This window comes from Malaclemys terrapin, chromosome 12 (genome assembly GCF_027887155.1).
Source record: "Malaclemys terrapin pileata isolate rMalTer1 chromosome 12, rMalTer1.hap1, whole genome shotgun sequence".
Taxonomy (NCBI): Eukaryota; Metazoa; Chordata; order Testudines; family Emydidae; genus Malaclemys; species Malaclemys terrapin.
Genome location: NC_071516.1, coordinates 32,307,925 through 32,323,802, shown reverse-complemented (window position 1 = coordinate 32,323,802; position 15,878 = coordinate 32,307,925). Strand labels below are relative to the sequence as shown.

General features: G+C 43.1%; 1 protein-coding gene across 1 annotated transcript; it reads left to right on the top strand.

The window, feature by feature from the left end:
* The first annotated feature begins 8,997 nt into the window (after window positions 1–8,997).
* LOC128847158 (olfactory receptor 287-like) lies at window positions 8,998–9,489 on the top strand. The gene has a single exon (XM_054046516.1). It carries the CDS (start codon window positions 8,998–9,000, stop codon window positions 9,487–9,489), a length of 492 nt encoding a protein of 163 aa, XP_053902491.1.
* The last annotated feature ends 6,389 nt before the right edge of the window (window positions 9,490–15,878 follow it).

Genomic DNA, 15,878 nt, shown 5'->3' with positions numbered 1-15,878 from the left:
TCATTAATGAAGATATTGAACAAAGCCGGCCCAGGACCGACCCTTGGGACACTCTGCTTGATACCGGCTGCCAACTAGACATGGAGCCATTGATCACTACCTGTTGAGTCGCGGCATGTAAGGCACTGGGTCACCTTGCTCAGCACCCAGGGAGCCTAGCGGCTCTGGTCAGCACCACTGACTGGGACATTAAAAGTCATGTCAGTGGTGCTGCCCAGCTAAGGCAGGCTAGAGCCTACCTGTTCCGACACGGCGCTGTGCCCCAGAAGCGGCCAGCAGTGGGTCAGGTTTCTAGGCCGGGGGGCCACAGGGCTCCACGTGCTGCCCCCACACCCGATCTTGTGGGCGAGAGGCGTGCGGAGCCGCTTGCATGCCTCTGCCTAGGAGCTGGACCTGCTGCTGGCTGGCTCCGGGGTGCAACACGGTCCACAGTGCCAGGACAGGCTGGAAGCCTGCCTCTGCACCCCGGCCGTGCTGCTGACTGGGAGCCACCACCCCAACCCCGAACCCCAAACCCCGGCCCCAGCCCTGAGCCCCCCAAACCCAGAACCCCTTCCTGCACCCCAAACGCCTCATCCCTGGTCCCACCCCTGAGCCTGCACCCCCAGCCCAGAGCCCTGACCCCCTCCCACACGCCAATCCACTGCCCCGGCCCTGAGCCCCCCCAAACCCAAAGCCCCCTCCTGTATCCCAAGCCCCTCAGCTCTGGCCCCACCCTAGAGCTTGCACCCTCCTGCCCCAGCCCTGAGCCCCCTCAAACCTCTCACACATCTCCAGCTCCGTTAGGTCATGGGCATCAACAGTTTTCTTCTGGGTCCCCAGAAAAAAAATTTGAAAACCACTGGACTAGATGATCATGATGGTCCTTCTGATTTTAATGTCTATGAGTCTAAGATGCTAGGATTGAATGATACTTATATATGATCTTTATATATGTCCCCTTATTCATTACATTATGCCTAAGGGAGTTAGGTTCCCAACTCCCATTGGATGTCAGATCTAGTTTGAAGCTGGCATTTTCAAAGAAGCCTGTGGGAATTAATTGCCCAAATCCCAATGAATTAACCATATATAAACCATCACCTTGAATACTGAAAATAGTTCTGGTCACTCCAGTTCAATAAAGATATACTAGAGTAGGAAAAAGGAGGGAAAGGGGCAACAAAAATTATTAGAGGTATGAAACATCTTCCCTGTGAGGACAGATTAATAAGACTGGGACTGTTCAGAGTGGAAAAGAGACGACTGAGTGGGGATACAAGAGAGGTCTATAAAATCATGAATGGTGTGGAGAAAGTGAATAAGGAAATGTTATGAGACCATCAATGGCTATGAGCCAAGATGGTCAGGGACGCAACACTATGCTCTGGGTGTCCCTTAAACTCTGACTGCCAGAAGCTGGGACTAGACAATGGGGATGGACCACTCAATAATTGCCCTGTTCTGTTCATTCCCTCTGAAGCATCTGGTACTGGCCATCACTGGAAGACAGGCTACTGGGCTAGATGAGCCATTGGTCTGACCCAGTTGGCCATTCTTATGTTCTTTGAAAATCCCACTTTCACTATCTAGGTCCTCTCCTTATATTTACTATATAAAATTTGTGTCCCCTCTAGTTGGAATTGAAGTGTTGCCATGGATCCTTGAGAAAAAAGGCCATACTGTTTAAAAAACTCACCTGGTTTGGAGAGGAAGTGAAGGCATTATATATATATATATATATATATATATATATATATATATAAAAATACACACACAAATATACATATCGGAATTTAGGAAAATTGATACAGGAAGCAAAGGGACACAAGGAGATATTTATGGCCAGCGGAGTTAAGGACAATTATTATGTTTTTTTTAAAAGTATAAGAAACAAAAATAATCCTGAGAGTACTACTGGGCCATTACTAGATGTAAATGATAGAATTATCCATAATAATGCAGAAAGGCAGAAGTGTTCAATAAATATTTCTGGTCTGCATTTGGGAAATCAAAAACAGATGACATAGTAAAAAGAACAGGAGTACTTGTGGCACCTTAGAGACTAACAAATTTATTAGAGCACAAGCTTATGCTCTAATAAATTTGTTAGTCTCTAAGGTGCCACAAGTACTCCTGTTCTTTTTGCGGATACAGACTAACACGGCTGCTACTCTGAAAGTTGACATAGTGATATCGTACAATGACAATTACACAATTTCCCCTACACTAATATATCTGAAAGTTGATAAACATCAGCTGTTATAATGGGAAATTTTAAAATCAGAAGGGCTGGAGAACTTGCATCCAAGAGTTTTAAAAGAGCTGGCTGAGGAGATCACTGGACTGTTAATATTGATTTTCAATAAGCCTTGGAGTCTGGAGAAGTTCCATAAGACTTGAAGAAAACTAATGTTGGGCCAATGTTTAAAAAGGGAAAATGGGTTGACCTAGGTAATTATAGGCATGTCTGTCTGCCATGGCTCCCAGGCAAGATAATGGACTGACTAATACAGGACTCAAGAAATAAAGAACTTAAAGGAAGGTACTATAATTAATGCCAGTCCACATGGGTTTATAGAAAATAGGTCCTGTCAAACTAATTGGATATCATTTTTGGGTGAGATTACAAGTTTGGCTGATAAAGGTAACAGTGTGGATGTAATAGACTTAGACTTTTATAAGACATTTGACTTGGTACCTCAAGACACTTTGATTAAAAAACTAGAAAGATGTAAAATCAACGGAGCAAACAGTAAATGGATTAACAGATTGCTCAAAATGTCATTGTAAATGAGAAATCATCATTGAGCAGGTGTGTTTCTAGTAGGGCCCTACAGAGATTGGTTCTTGGCCCTAGGCTATTTTTCATTTTTATCAGTGATCTATAAGAAAACATAAAATCATCACCGATAATGTTTACAGATAACAGAAAAATTGGAGGAATGGTAAATAACGAAGAGGCAAGGTCTCTTTTATAGAGCAATATGGATACCTTGATAAGCTGTATATAAGCAAACAATATGTGTTTTAACATGGTTAAATGTAAATGTATAGCTCTGGGAACAACAATTGTCAGCCAAACTTACAGGGTGGGGGACTTTATCGAGGGAAGCAGTGGCTCTAAAAAAAGATTCCAGGGCCAGGGTGGATAATCAGCTGAACATGAGCTCCCACTGAGATCCTGTGGCTAAAAAATTAATGCATGAATGGGGAATCTCAAATAGGAGTAGATGAGTTCATTTTTAATCTGTATTTGGAACTGGTGTGACCACTGCTGGAATACTGTGTCCAGTTCTTGTGTTCACAATTCAAGAAGGATGTTGATAACTTAGAGAGGGTTCAGAGAGGAGCCAGGCAAATGGTTACAGGACTAGAAAACATGCCTTATAGTGATAGACTCAAAGAGCTCAAACTATTTAGCTTAACAAAAAGAAGGTTAAGGGGTGAGTTGATCACAGACTATACATTCCTACATGAGGAACAAATATTTATAATGAACTCTTCAATCTGGCAGAGAAAGGTCTAACGTGATCCAGTGGCTGAAACTTGAAGCTAGAGGAATTCAAACAGGAAATAAAGTGCTTATTTTTACAGGGAGAGTAATTAATCATTGGATCCATTTACCAAGTCTAGTGGTGAATTCGCTGTCACTGGCAATTTTCAAATCAACATGGGATATTTCTTCTAAAAGACCGGATCCAGGAATTATTTTGCAGATGCTGTATGGCCTGTGTTATACGGGAGGCCAGACTAGATTATCACAATCTTCCCTTCTGGCCTTGGTATCTATGGATTTGCGTACTGGTGCCTTCCCCTGTTACAGGAGAGCTCGATAACTGTTTGTCTGTAAATGGTGAATAGCTCAGGTGCTAGTGGATTGCACTCAAGTATATGTGGAAGAAATCCTTGCTTTTCTAGGACTAATAAAACTCAAAGATGTGGCTTCTTCTGGGAGCTCTTTGTCCGTACCCAGGGGTCAAATTATGGTATTTATCATTATTTCACAGAAGGGGAAAATGAGGCTGAGGGAGGGGCTGGCATAACACTCTGAAGTTCACAGTGCAAAAAGCATTTGGGAAAGACAGGGCTAGTGTGCTGGTTTCCTATGCTTTAACCAGGAGAGCAGCCTGACTTAGCAGAATGTGTTACACACTCTAGGGAAGTCTGTGACATTCTGTTGAGTTCACATGTCCCTAGGGTGATGGGGAGCTGAGGGTGGAGTACAAAACAGTTTCCCTCATGCGATCAATTTGAGATGCAGTTCATGAACAAGGTAGGTGGGGTAAAGACAGTTGGATGGTGATGGAAAGAGATTCTAACCGATGTAGAGATCTACAACTTTGCCAGAGCCATTTGGTTTTGAAGTGGCAGATTCTCTTTTATACTGACAAAATTTCACAGCACTCTAACAGTGTAGGGGCTCCATAAAAGGGAAGTGATTTAGAATGATCATACAGACTTTAAATCCTCTTGAAATGCTACAGTGGTGTAAAGTGACCTTCATGGAAATGAGAATCTGGTATGAAATCTTCTTATAATTGATATATTTCTAGGTGCGGGAAAAGCAAAATATACCACCTTACAATGCGCCACTGAGCAGCAGCCAAAGCTATTATGTGTCCTCTGGAGAGAAAAAGATTGGGAATGAAGGGAATTTATATTGACAAGCTCCATCAGCACAGCCGGTAAGTTAGATCCACTAGCCAGGTATAGCTGGAGCTGAAATTAAAATTGAAACAGCTTCACCTTTCTTGGTAATGCGAGCCAGCTGGAAATTCCTCCTGCTGTTCCAAAAGTTTGCCTCATTAAGGAGTTACCAGACCTGTACTGGAAGACTGGACTTAATTCATTCCTCTGTTTTAATGTAGTGGATAGCCTAGGAGGAACACAAGGAAATAATATTCTTTATACATTCTATAACTAATACATCCAATTGATTCTTTGGCATCAAATACGTGGACAAAAATAAAAATATTTTAGCTTTCATCAAAAACGTTCATCTATTTTTTTTTCAATTTTCATCAAAAGACCGACATGTTTTGGTTAACTAAAAATGTTCAGTTTTAAATCAAAACATTCCTTTGATAAGTTATTGGCGTAGTGGATGAGGAGAAAACAGTAGCTGTGATTTATCTTGATTTAAGTAAGGCTTTTGATACAGTTCCCCATGACATTCTCATAAGCAAATTAGAGAAATAAGATCTAGAGGAAACTACTATATAGTGGGTACACGACCTGTTGAAAGATGGTACTCAAAGAGTAGTTATCAATGGTTCACTGGCAATCTAGGAGTGTGAATTTAGTGGGGTCCTGCAGGTGTCAGTCCTGGGTTCAGTACCATCCAATATTTTCATTACTGATTTGCATAATGTAGTGGAGGTTGTCATTAATAAAATTGCAGATGACACCAAGCCAAGCGGGGTTGCAATCACTTTGGAGGACAGGATTAGAATTGAAAATGACCCTGACAAATTAGACAATTGGTCCATACTTAGCAAGATGAAATTTAAGAAAGGCTAGTGCAAAGTACTTTACTTTGAAAGGAGAAGTCAAATGCACAACTACAAAATGTGGGATAAAAGGCTAGATGGTAGGTCTGCTGAAAAGCATCTTGGGAATCACAAATGGAATATGAGTCAGAAATGTGATGCAGCTGTATAAAAGGCAAGTATCATTCTGGGGTGTATTAACAGGAGAGTGGTATGTAAGACACGGGAGGTAATTGTCCACACTACTGTGGGTGAAGGTGAGGCCCCAGTGGAGTAGTGTGTCCAATTCTGGGCACCACACTTTAGGAAAGATGTGAACAAATTGGACAGGTCCAGAGGAGAGAAACAAAAATGATAAAAGGTTTAGAAAACTTGAAAAGAAGACTTGTGTGAGGGGAAACTAACAACAATCTTCAAATATATTAAGGGTTATTATCAAGAGGGTGGGAATTGATGGTTCTCCATGTCCACTGAAGTTAGGACAAGAAGTAATGGGCTTAATCTGCAACAAAGTAGATTTAGGATACATCTTAGGAAAAACTTTCTAATTATAAGGGGTAGTTCAACTCTGGAACAAGCTTCCAGGGGAGGTTGTAGAATCCCCATCACTGCAACTTTTTGTAAATTGGTTGGACTTTTCACTGATAACCCAGGGTTATGTGGCCGTGCTACAGGACAAAGGGCTGGACTTAATGACTTATTGAGGTTACTTAACTTCTATAATTAAGATATTGGAAACTGAATTTTTCTGTTTATGAAAATCCCAAATTGTTTTATGAACATATTTTTTGCTAAAGTCTCCATTTCATCAAAAAGACATTTCCATCAAAAATGTTTAAATGGAAATAGAGATGTTTCAAGGAGCTCTAATAAATTAAACTCTTTAATTTATTGGTTCAGTAATTTATCTCAGACAAATAGAGAAGTTATCTATATATAAACATAAGAATGGCCATACTGGGTCAGACCAATGGCCCATCTAGCCCAATATCCTGTCTTCTGACAGTGGCCAGAGCCAGATGCTTCATAGACAATGAAAAGAACAGAGCAATTTTGAGTGATCCCTCCCCTGTTCTCCAATACCAACTTCTAGCAACTGGAGGTTTCTGGATGTCTATATCTGAGATCAGGGCACAGGGTACAGAAATGGGAATCTGAACTCTTATATTCTATGCCCAGTTGTCTCTCTGATTTGCATAAATTCCTTCACCTCCCTGACTTAATTTTCACTGCTGTGAAATGGGAACAATGATACTTTTCTAGTCAACCTTTCACTCCACTATGCCTTCAACCAGGCTGATAGCGTGCCAGTGTGTGTGTGGCTGAGTAGCCATTCTCTACACATTGCAGCGGTAAAGAACTAGTATAATTATCTGTACAAGGATGATACCAAACTTTAATATTGAGGAAGGACATTGCAGTTGGAATTCTCAAAGAAGCCTCAGGGAGTTAATTGTTCAACTTCCACTGAATGTTACAGAGAGCTGGGTACCTGGGTATCTGACCCCCTTAACCTCTTTGAAAATACCCAACTACAATGTGGATTGACCATTTATTCTTCCTACTGTACACTGACATCTCTCTCAGCTTTGGGAGCAATGGCCTTTGCAGAATGTGGCAAATATTCATGTAATAGCCGCGTGGATTATAGGTTATTTTTTTAAGCATTTGACATTTCTTGGAAGGTGATTCCTAACTATTGTTCTGGTCTAGCCCAGACTGTGAAGCTGTGAGTGGAGCTGAGCCCTGGGGAGGTGAGTGGAAGAAGAGGGCTGTTTTGCAAAAGGAAACTGGGAGCCATTGCACTGTACATCTGGGAAGCTGTTTCTTTGTTGTCTGCCTCTACTTGTTTGTCTTGTCTTCTGGATTGTAAGCTGTTTGGAGTAGGGATGGTTTCTATGTTATGTTTTTACAGTGCCTAACCCAATGGGGTCCCAACCATAGGTGGGACCCTAAGATTCTACCACAACACACAAGAAATACTGTATAATTCCTGTTTTTTAATGTTGTTTCCTTGCTGAGAATTTGAGATCGGGTTTTCAAAAAGGACTAAGCAGGGCTGCCCAGGAAAGAAGAATAACATTTGTGAAAAATGTCACAGCTTCACACTTTGTTTTCATTTCAATGTGAAACAAAAATGAGACTCAAATTGGGTCTTCTACATCACACAGAAGTTCCCTAACCACCGGGCTAGAAAACTGATTTTTCTCAGGTTTTTGTTTTAATCAGAGACTTCAATCTATACCTGAGACACCATCCTGATGAGATTTTTGATCTAAACCTTGTGTGTTTCTGTGAAATATTACAGTTTTAACAAACTGGTGTTTTCCAAAGGGAAACAAAATGTTTTGTAGATTTTTTTTGACCCCAGCTCTACACCTAAGTAACACAAGCCCCATTGAAGGTCAGAAGAGTATCACTTATTTATGAGTGGAAATCGTATCAACTTTCAATGAGATCTGTGCATTCCTGCTCCGGACTCCTGATCAGAGTTGAAAGTTATCTTCCAAGGTTAAGCATGAAGAGAATGGGCCAAATCCTGAGATTTTCTCGGAGGGAGGAGTGGGGTGGATAGGCTAGATCATCAAGAGAGAAGATAACATAGGGTCAGCCATGGCACTGCCTCCTCATGGGCCTCAGAGGAATGAAGAGTGGAGATCTCATCTTTATTGTAGCAAAGGTTCCTGTGGCACCTTATAGACTAACAGACGTATAGGAGCATGAGCTTTTCGTGGCTCATGCTCCTATACGTCTGTTAGTCTATAAGGTGCCACAGGACTCTGCTGCTTTTACAGATCCAGACTAACACGGCTACCCCTCTGATACTTGACATCTTTATTGAGGAGGTAGAAAGATGCATAAGGGTGTTGAGTAGCACCCATTTTGTCTTCTCTTCTCTTAGTTTTAGTACCAGGTTTCTGGGGCCTGCACTACTGCACATCCAAATGTGTGATCAGCATGTTTAAATGTCTTATTATCTCTCATGTCTTGACAGATGGACATTATGGCTGGGACAGAAAGAAATCAAACCAACGTGCAGGAGTTCATCCTCTTCAGCTTTCCTGGCACTTGGTATTTCCGGGTGGCCCTTCCTGTGCTGTTGCCTCTCAGAGTTGGTAAGACAACTCCCACCTGTTTATGCTCTCTGTATGTGTGTATATATATCTCCTCAATATATGTTCCATTCTATATGCATCTGAAGAAGTGGGCTGTAGTCCACGAAAGCTTATGATCTAATAAATTTGTTAGTCTCTAAGGTGCCACAAGTACTCCTGTTCTTCTTCTAACAATCCTAGGGAATGTGTCCATCATAGCCCTAGAGAGGACCCACCCACGGCTTCACACCCCCATGTACTTCTTTCTCTGCAATCTCTCCTTCCTGGAGATCTGGTACACCACAGCATGTGTTCCCAAGGCCATTGGCGTCATGCTGGGCACAAGCCAAATCATCTCTTTCACTGTCTGTCTCCTGCAATTGTTTTTTCTCCTCTCCTTGGGTGCCACAGAATGTTTCCTCTTGGCCATCATGGCCTATGACCGCTATCTGGCCATATGCCACCCATTGCGCTACAGTTCCCTCATGAACAGCACCTTCTGTGCTCAGCTGGCCCTCCTCTCTTGGCTGTGTGGGTTCCTGGCTGTCTCTGTGCTGGCAGCTCTTATATCCAGGTTGTCTTTCTGTGGCCGTAATGTCATCAATCATTTTATTTGTGACATAGATTCATGGATAGTGCTTTCCTGTGTTCACAAGCGCCTCATTGAACTGGCAACTTTCATCGACTCATTCATTGTTGTCATGGTCTCATGCACGATAACCCTGGTCTCCTACATTTTCATTATCTCCACCATCTTGAGAATCCCTTCAGTCCAAGGCCGGCAAAAGGCCTTTTCTACTTGCTCGACCCACCTCACTGTCATGACTATCTGGTACGGCTCTGGCATTTTTCTGTATGTCAAGCCTTCTGCACAGAACTCGTTGGATTTGAATAAAACTATCAACATCTTAACACTGTGGTAACTCCTCTACTAAACCCTTTTATTTACACTCTAAGAAACAAGAAGGTGAAGGAAGCCTTGGGAAAGACAGTCAGGGGAACGTTAAGTGGTTTTCAAAGACCCTGGATTTAGTAGAAATTCCAAGCTGTTAAGTTTGAGTGTCACTTACAAGGATCTGTATGGATGGAACCATTCTTAATTACATTATGCCCATTGGATATTGTAGGCCTTGCTGGGGCCTCAATCATGGGTAACAATACCATGCAAAGTAGGCTGTGTCAGAATATTGGCTAACCAAATAATCACATTCCTGATCTGAAAGGATGCTACTGGAACACAAAGATCTCTTAAGTCACTGCATAAACACATTGCTAAGAGGGTGGCATAGGAACACACAGATTGCTTGTAAAGAAAAGGATGGGATGACAGAATAATGGATGAGGATGTTTTGTTTTAACTACATGATAGAAGGGTGGTAATAAGATATGGAATGCAATATATAACTTGTTGGTATACTGATTATGAGGAAGAGAGATAGGAGGGGCAACTTTGTATTGAGCAGACACCTTGTCACAGGCTTATATTTGTTAGTAAACCTGTAGCATGGTATGCACGGAACCAGTACCATGCTTTGTTGACAATAAAACTGTCCCAACCTTTGACACTGAACCGAGCGTGTGGTCCTTCCTTATGAGTAACATTGAGGTCTGCTAAATCAACAAGGTGCAAACTACGCTGGTGCAGCTAATACTGGACTTCCAGGCACAGCACAGGGGAAATATTAAGACACACAGCAATACTAATGACACATATCAGACCAAGACCCCGCTATTGTGGGGAACTTTCCTGGCTTCTGCACTACCCCGGTGAAGTGGGCTAGCGAAAGGATCCGAGTCCTCGCTCCCACTTCCTTTACCCAGAGGCCTCCCTGCCCTTGAGGACTCCCCTTCCACTCTCCTGTCTGGCAGTGTCCTCGTAAACCCTGACAAGGCTGGGCCCAGGATTCCTGGGGGGCTCGACCCCCAACCCTGCTGTGGTCACCCAGGACAGGGGCTAGGGTGTCCCCACTCCGGGGTACTCTCTCTGCACTGGGCACCTCCCTGACCCACTGATCATTTCATACAATTTAAAGCAAATACAAGTTGTTTAATTAACAATTAATTTTAAAAAAGAATAAGGAAAAATGGGAAAGGTTAAAGGAAAACACATCACCCTGCTCTGTGGCAGGGAACATTACAAACAGTGTCTCTGGAACGTCAGGGCAGTTCAGTCTGTTCCTTGTAGGTCCCAGGCCTGCTTCTCAGGCCCTGTCTGTGCTTCAGGGACGCTGTGGGTTGGACACTTGCTCTGGTGGTGGCCACACGCTCTCAGGCTCTAGGTGGCAGGACCCTTCTTCCCAGTGTCGCCCCCGCCCGGTCGGGGTTATGATCCCCCTGCAAGTCTGGCCTGCAAGGCCTCTTGGCTGAGGCGTCTCCCTGTGCTGGGCCCACTGCCCAGGGTCCCCCTCACTCTCCCCAGCTGCTCACCACACTCGGACTGCACACGGCTCCGGACTGCCCCAGCCCCAGCTCCGGACTGCTCCAGCCCCGGCTCCAGCTCCACTCTGCCTCAGCACGGCTGCTGCTGCTGCTCTGCCTTCAGCTCCCTGGGCTGCTTCTCTGGCCTCTCTGGCTCTGGTTGCTACAGCTCTGCCCCCAGGACAGGTCTGCTCTGCAGGCTGCTTCTGTGACTCTGCTCCCAGCTCTGACCTGCTTCCTGGCTGCTTGTCTGGCCCCTCTGGCTCTGGTAGCTACAGCTCTGCTCCCAGGGCAGCTCTGCTCTCTCTGGGCTGTGCTCTGGCTTTGGGGCTGCAGCTCTGCTTCCAGCAGCTTAGCTCGGGCCCCTGCTCTCTCCTTAGCTCGGCCCCACTCTGTCTGACTCAGGCCATTCCAGCTCACACGGAGGACGGGACCCTCTCTGGCCTCCTGACTCCCTGATTAGCCTGCCCGCCCTGTCAATCAGGCTGATCTGGAGCATTGGCCTCTCCCCATTGTACCTGGGGACTGTCAGTCAGACTGTCAGGCTCCTGATTTGCCATCGACCCTTCCCCTTTTAGTGCTGGGAGCTAGCCAACCAAAACACCCCCACTGAGTGTTAGTAAGGGGGCAACAGTCCCCTTACAATTAGAACAGGTGCTAGTGGATTGCGCTCAAGTACATGCAGCAGAAATCCTTACCATTCTAGGACCCATAAAACTCATAGATGTGGCTTCTTCTGGGAGCTCTTTGTCTGTGCCCAGCAACTGGGAGGGTATTATGGTATTTATCATTATTTCACAGAAGGGAAAAATGAGGCTGGGGGAGGGGGCTGGCGTAACACACTGAAGTTCACAGTGTAAGAAACATTTGGGAAAGGCAGGACTAGTGTGCTGGTCGTACTGCTGACAAGTATCTGGGGGTTATAGTGGATCCCCTATTGAATACGAGGGAATGAAAACCAATAGTAAAAGGTTCTATTGCCATATAAATAAAAAGAAAACAAGGAAAGAAGTTGGACTGCTAAGCACTGAGGATGGGATAGAGATCAAAAATAATCTCAGCATGGATTTACACCTAAAAAAGTACTTTGCCTCAGTTTTTAATAAGGCTAATGAAGAATTTAGGAGTAGTGGCAGGGTGGCTAATGAGAACGAGGATATGGAGGTAGAAATTACCACGTCTGAAGTGGAAGTCAAACTCAAACAGCTTAATGGACTATATCAGGGGCAGGGGGAAGGGTATCGTCTCCATCCAACAATATTAAAGGAATTGGCACATAAAATTGCAAGCCCAATAGCAAGGATCTTTAATGAATCTGTAAACTTGGGGGATGTAACATATGAGTGGAGAATTGCTAATATAGTACCCATTTTTAAGAATATGAAAAAATGATCTGGGAAACTACAGGTCTGTTAGTTTGCCCTCAATTGTATGCAAGGTCTTGGAACAAATTTTGAAAGAGAAAGTGGTTAAGGACATAGAGGTTAAGTGTAATTGGGACAAAATACAACATGTTTTTTTAAAAGGTTAATCATGGCAGACCGAAGTGATCTCTTTCTTTGAGAAGCTGATATTTTAGACAAAAGAAATGCCGTAGATCTGCACTACCTGTATTTCTGTAAGGCATCTGATACAGTTCCACACAGGAAATTCTTAGTTAAATGGGAGAAGATGGGGATTATTATGAGAACTGAAAAGTGGATAAGGAACTGCTTAAAGAAGAGCCTACAACAGGTCATAATGAAAGGTGAACTGTCAGGAGAGAGCGAGGTTACTAGTGGAGTTCCAATCTTATTTAACATTTTTAATACTGACCTTGGCACAAAAAGTGGGAGTGTGCTAATAAAATTTGCCGATGACATAAAGTTGGAAGGTATTGCCCATACAGAGGAGGACCAGAATATCATACAACAAGATCCGGACAACCTTATAAACTGGAATAATAGAAATGGGGTGAAATGTAATAGTGCAAAGTGCAAGGTCATTCATTTAGGGACTAACAACAAGAATTTTTGCTATAAGCTGGGAGAAAGACCTGGGTGTATTGTTGATCACAGGATGACTATGAGCTGCCAATGTGTTGAGACCGTGAAAAAGACTAGTTCAGTCCTAGGATGCATCAGGCAAGGTATTCCATTAGAGACAGGTTAGTGTTGGTACCATAATACAAGTCAATAGTGAGATATCATCTGGAATATTCTGTCTCCTGTTTTTGAGAAAGATGAATTCAAACTGGAACAGGTGCAGAGAAGAGCCACTAGGAGAATCCGAGGAATGGAAAACCTACCTTGTGACAAGAGACTCAAAGAACTAGGCTTGTTTAGCCTAACCAAAAGAAGGCTGAGGGGAGATATGATTGCTGTCTATAAATACATCAGCGGGATAAACACCAGGGAGGGATAGGAGTTATTTAAGTTAAGCACCAATGTGAACACAAGAACAAATGGCTATAATTGGCCATCAGCAAGTTTAGGCTTGAAATTAGACAAAGGTTTCTAACCATCAGTGGAGTGAAGTTCTGCAACAGCCTTTGAAGGGGAGAAGTGGGAGCAAAAAACCTAACTGGCTTCAAGACTGAACCTGATAAGTTTATGGAGGGGATGGTATGATGGGGCTGCCTACAATGGCATGTAGCCAATATGCAACTGCTAGTGGCAAATATCCCTAGTGGCTGGAGATGGGTAACTAGATGGGGAGGGCTCTGAGTTACTACAGAAAATTCTTTTCCAGGGGTCTGGCTGGTGGGTCTTGCCCACATGCTCAGGGTCTAACTGATCAGCATATATGGGGTCAGGAAGGAATTTTCCCCCAGGTCAGAGTGGGGTTTTTTCACTTTCCTCTGCAGCATGGGGCATGGGTCACTTGCTGGTTTAAACTGGTGTAAATGGTGGATTCTTTGTAACTTTAAGTATTTAAACCATGATTTGAGAATTTGGAAACTCAGACAGAGGTTAGGGGTCTAATACAGAAGTGGGTGGGCGAGGTTCTATGGTCTGTGATGTGCAGGAGCTCAGACTACATAGTCATGATGGTCCATTCTGACCTTAACATCTATGAGACTTAGGTGTCCCTGATGTACAATGGGGACAATTATACTTGCCTAGTCAACCATTCACTCCACTGTGCCTTCAATCAGGCCGCTAGAATGCTGGTGTGTTGTGCAGATGAATGGTCATTCTCTGCACAATGCAGCTGTAAAGAACTACACAAGTGCTAAGGATCATTAGCTGTCTGAGGATGATTTCAAACAACACTACAGAGAATGGACATTGCAGCTGGGGTGTTCAAAGAAGCCTAAGGGAGTTCCTGGTGCAGCTTTCACTGAGTTATTTTACTAGGAGGGTGGTGAAGCACTGGAATGGGTTACCTAGGGAAGTGGTGGAATCTCCATCCTTAGAGATTTTTAAGGCCCGTCTTAACAAAGCCTTGGCTGGGATGATTTAGTTGATGTTGGTCCTGCTTTGAGCAGGGGATTGGACTAGATGACCTCTTGAGGTCTCTTCCAACCCTAATATTCTATGATTCTATTATTTTAATGTTATAGAGAGCTGGGTACCTGAGTCCCCTAGACCCCTCTGAAAATACCAGGGTACAATGATGATCGAACATTTATTCTTCATGCCATAAACTGATGTCTCTCTCAGCTCCGGGAGCAATCACCATTGTAAAATGTGGCAAATATGCATGCAATAGTGGGGTGAGTTATAGGTTTCTTAAGCATTTGGCCTTGGACATTGTTTGGAACATTATTCCTAACTATAGTTCTGGTCTATCGCAGACTTTAAGGTTTGAGTGGAGATGATTTTCAGGGGAGGTGAGTAGTGGGTTGTTATGTGAAAGAGAAATGGGGAAGCCATTGAAATGTAAATCTTGGAAGTTGCATCTTTGTTGTTTGTTTTTACTGGTTTGTGTCTCTTGTCTTTTAGATTGCAAGCTTTTTGGAGTAGGGGTGGCTTCTATGCTATGTTTATTCAGTGCCTAGCACAATGGGTCTCCAACCAGAGGTGGGACCTTAAAATTCTACTAGAAGACAACAAGAAATAATAAACATAACTGCTATTTTCTATTTTTTTCCTTGTTACTGAGAATTTGATTTGGGTTTTTCAAAAGACACTATGAAAAATGGAAACAAGAATTCTATTTTGTGAAAAATGACATGGTTTCGCACTTTGTTTTCATTCCAATATGGAACAAAAATAAGACTCAAATTGGGTTCCCTAAATCCCAAATAAGTGCCCTAAATAATGGTATAGAAAGCTGATTTTTTTTTTCAGTTTTTTTTTTAATTAGAAATTTCACTCTGAACATGAGACACCAGCCTGATGAGATTTTCAGCTAAACTTAGTGTGTTTTCATGAATTATTCTAGTTTCAACAAAATGGCATTTTTCAAAGGGATACAGTTTTCTAGAATTTTTTTTTACCACTCTAGGCGCAAGTAACACAAGCCCGATTGAAGGTCAGAAGAGTGCAAAGGATTTAGGAATAGAAATCCTGTCAACCTTCAATGCAACTTGTGCAAAAACTCCAGCTCTGTCCTGAGTAGACAGCAAAGTTGTCTTCCAAGGTTAGTGATGAAAAGAATGGACCAAATCCTGAAACTTTCTCAGGGGTGGGTGGAGTGGGGTTGCTGAGCAAGATCATTAAGACATGAAAGATACCATAGGATGAACATGCATCCTCATGGGTCTTATAAGAATGATGAATTGAAATCTCATCTTCATTGTGGAGATGGAAAGATGCACAAGGCAGGACGGTGTTGAGTAGTACCCCTTTTACCTTCTCTTATCTTAGCTTTATTAACAGATTGTGGGATCTGTACTTCTGCACACCCAAATTTGTGTTCAATGTGTTTAAATGCCTTATGATCTCTCATGTCTTGACAGATGGACGTC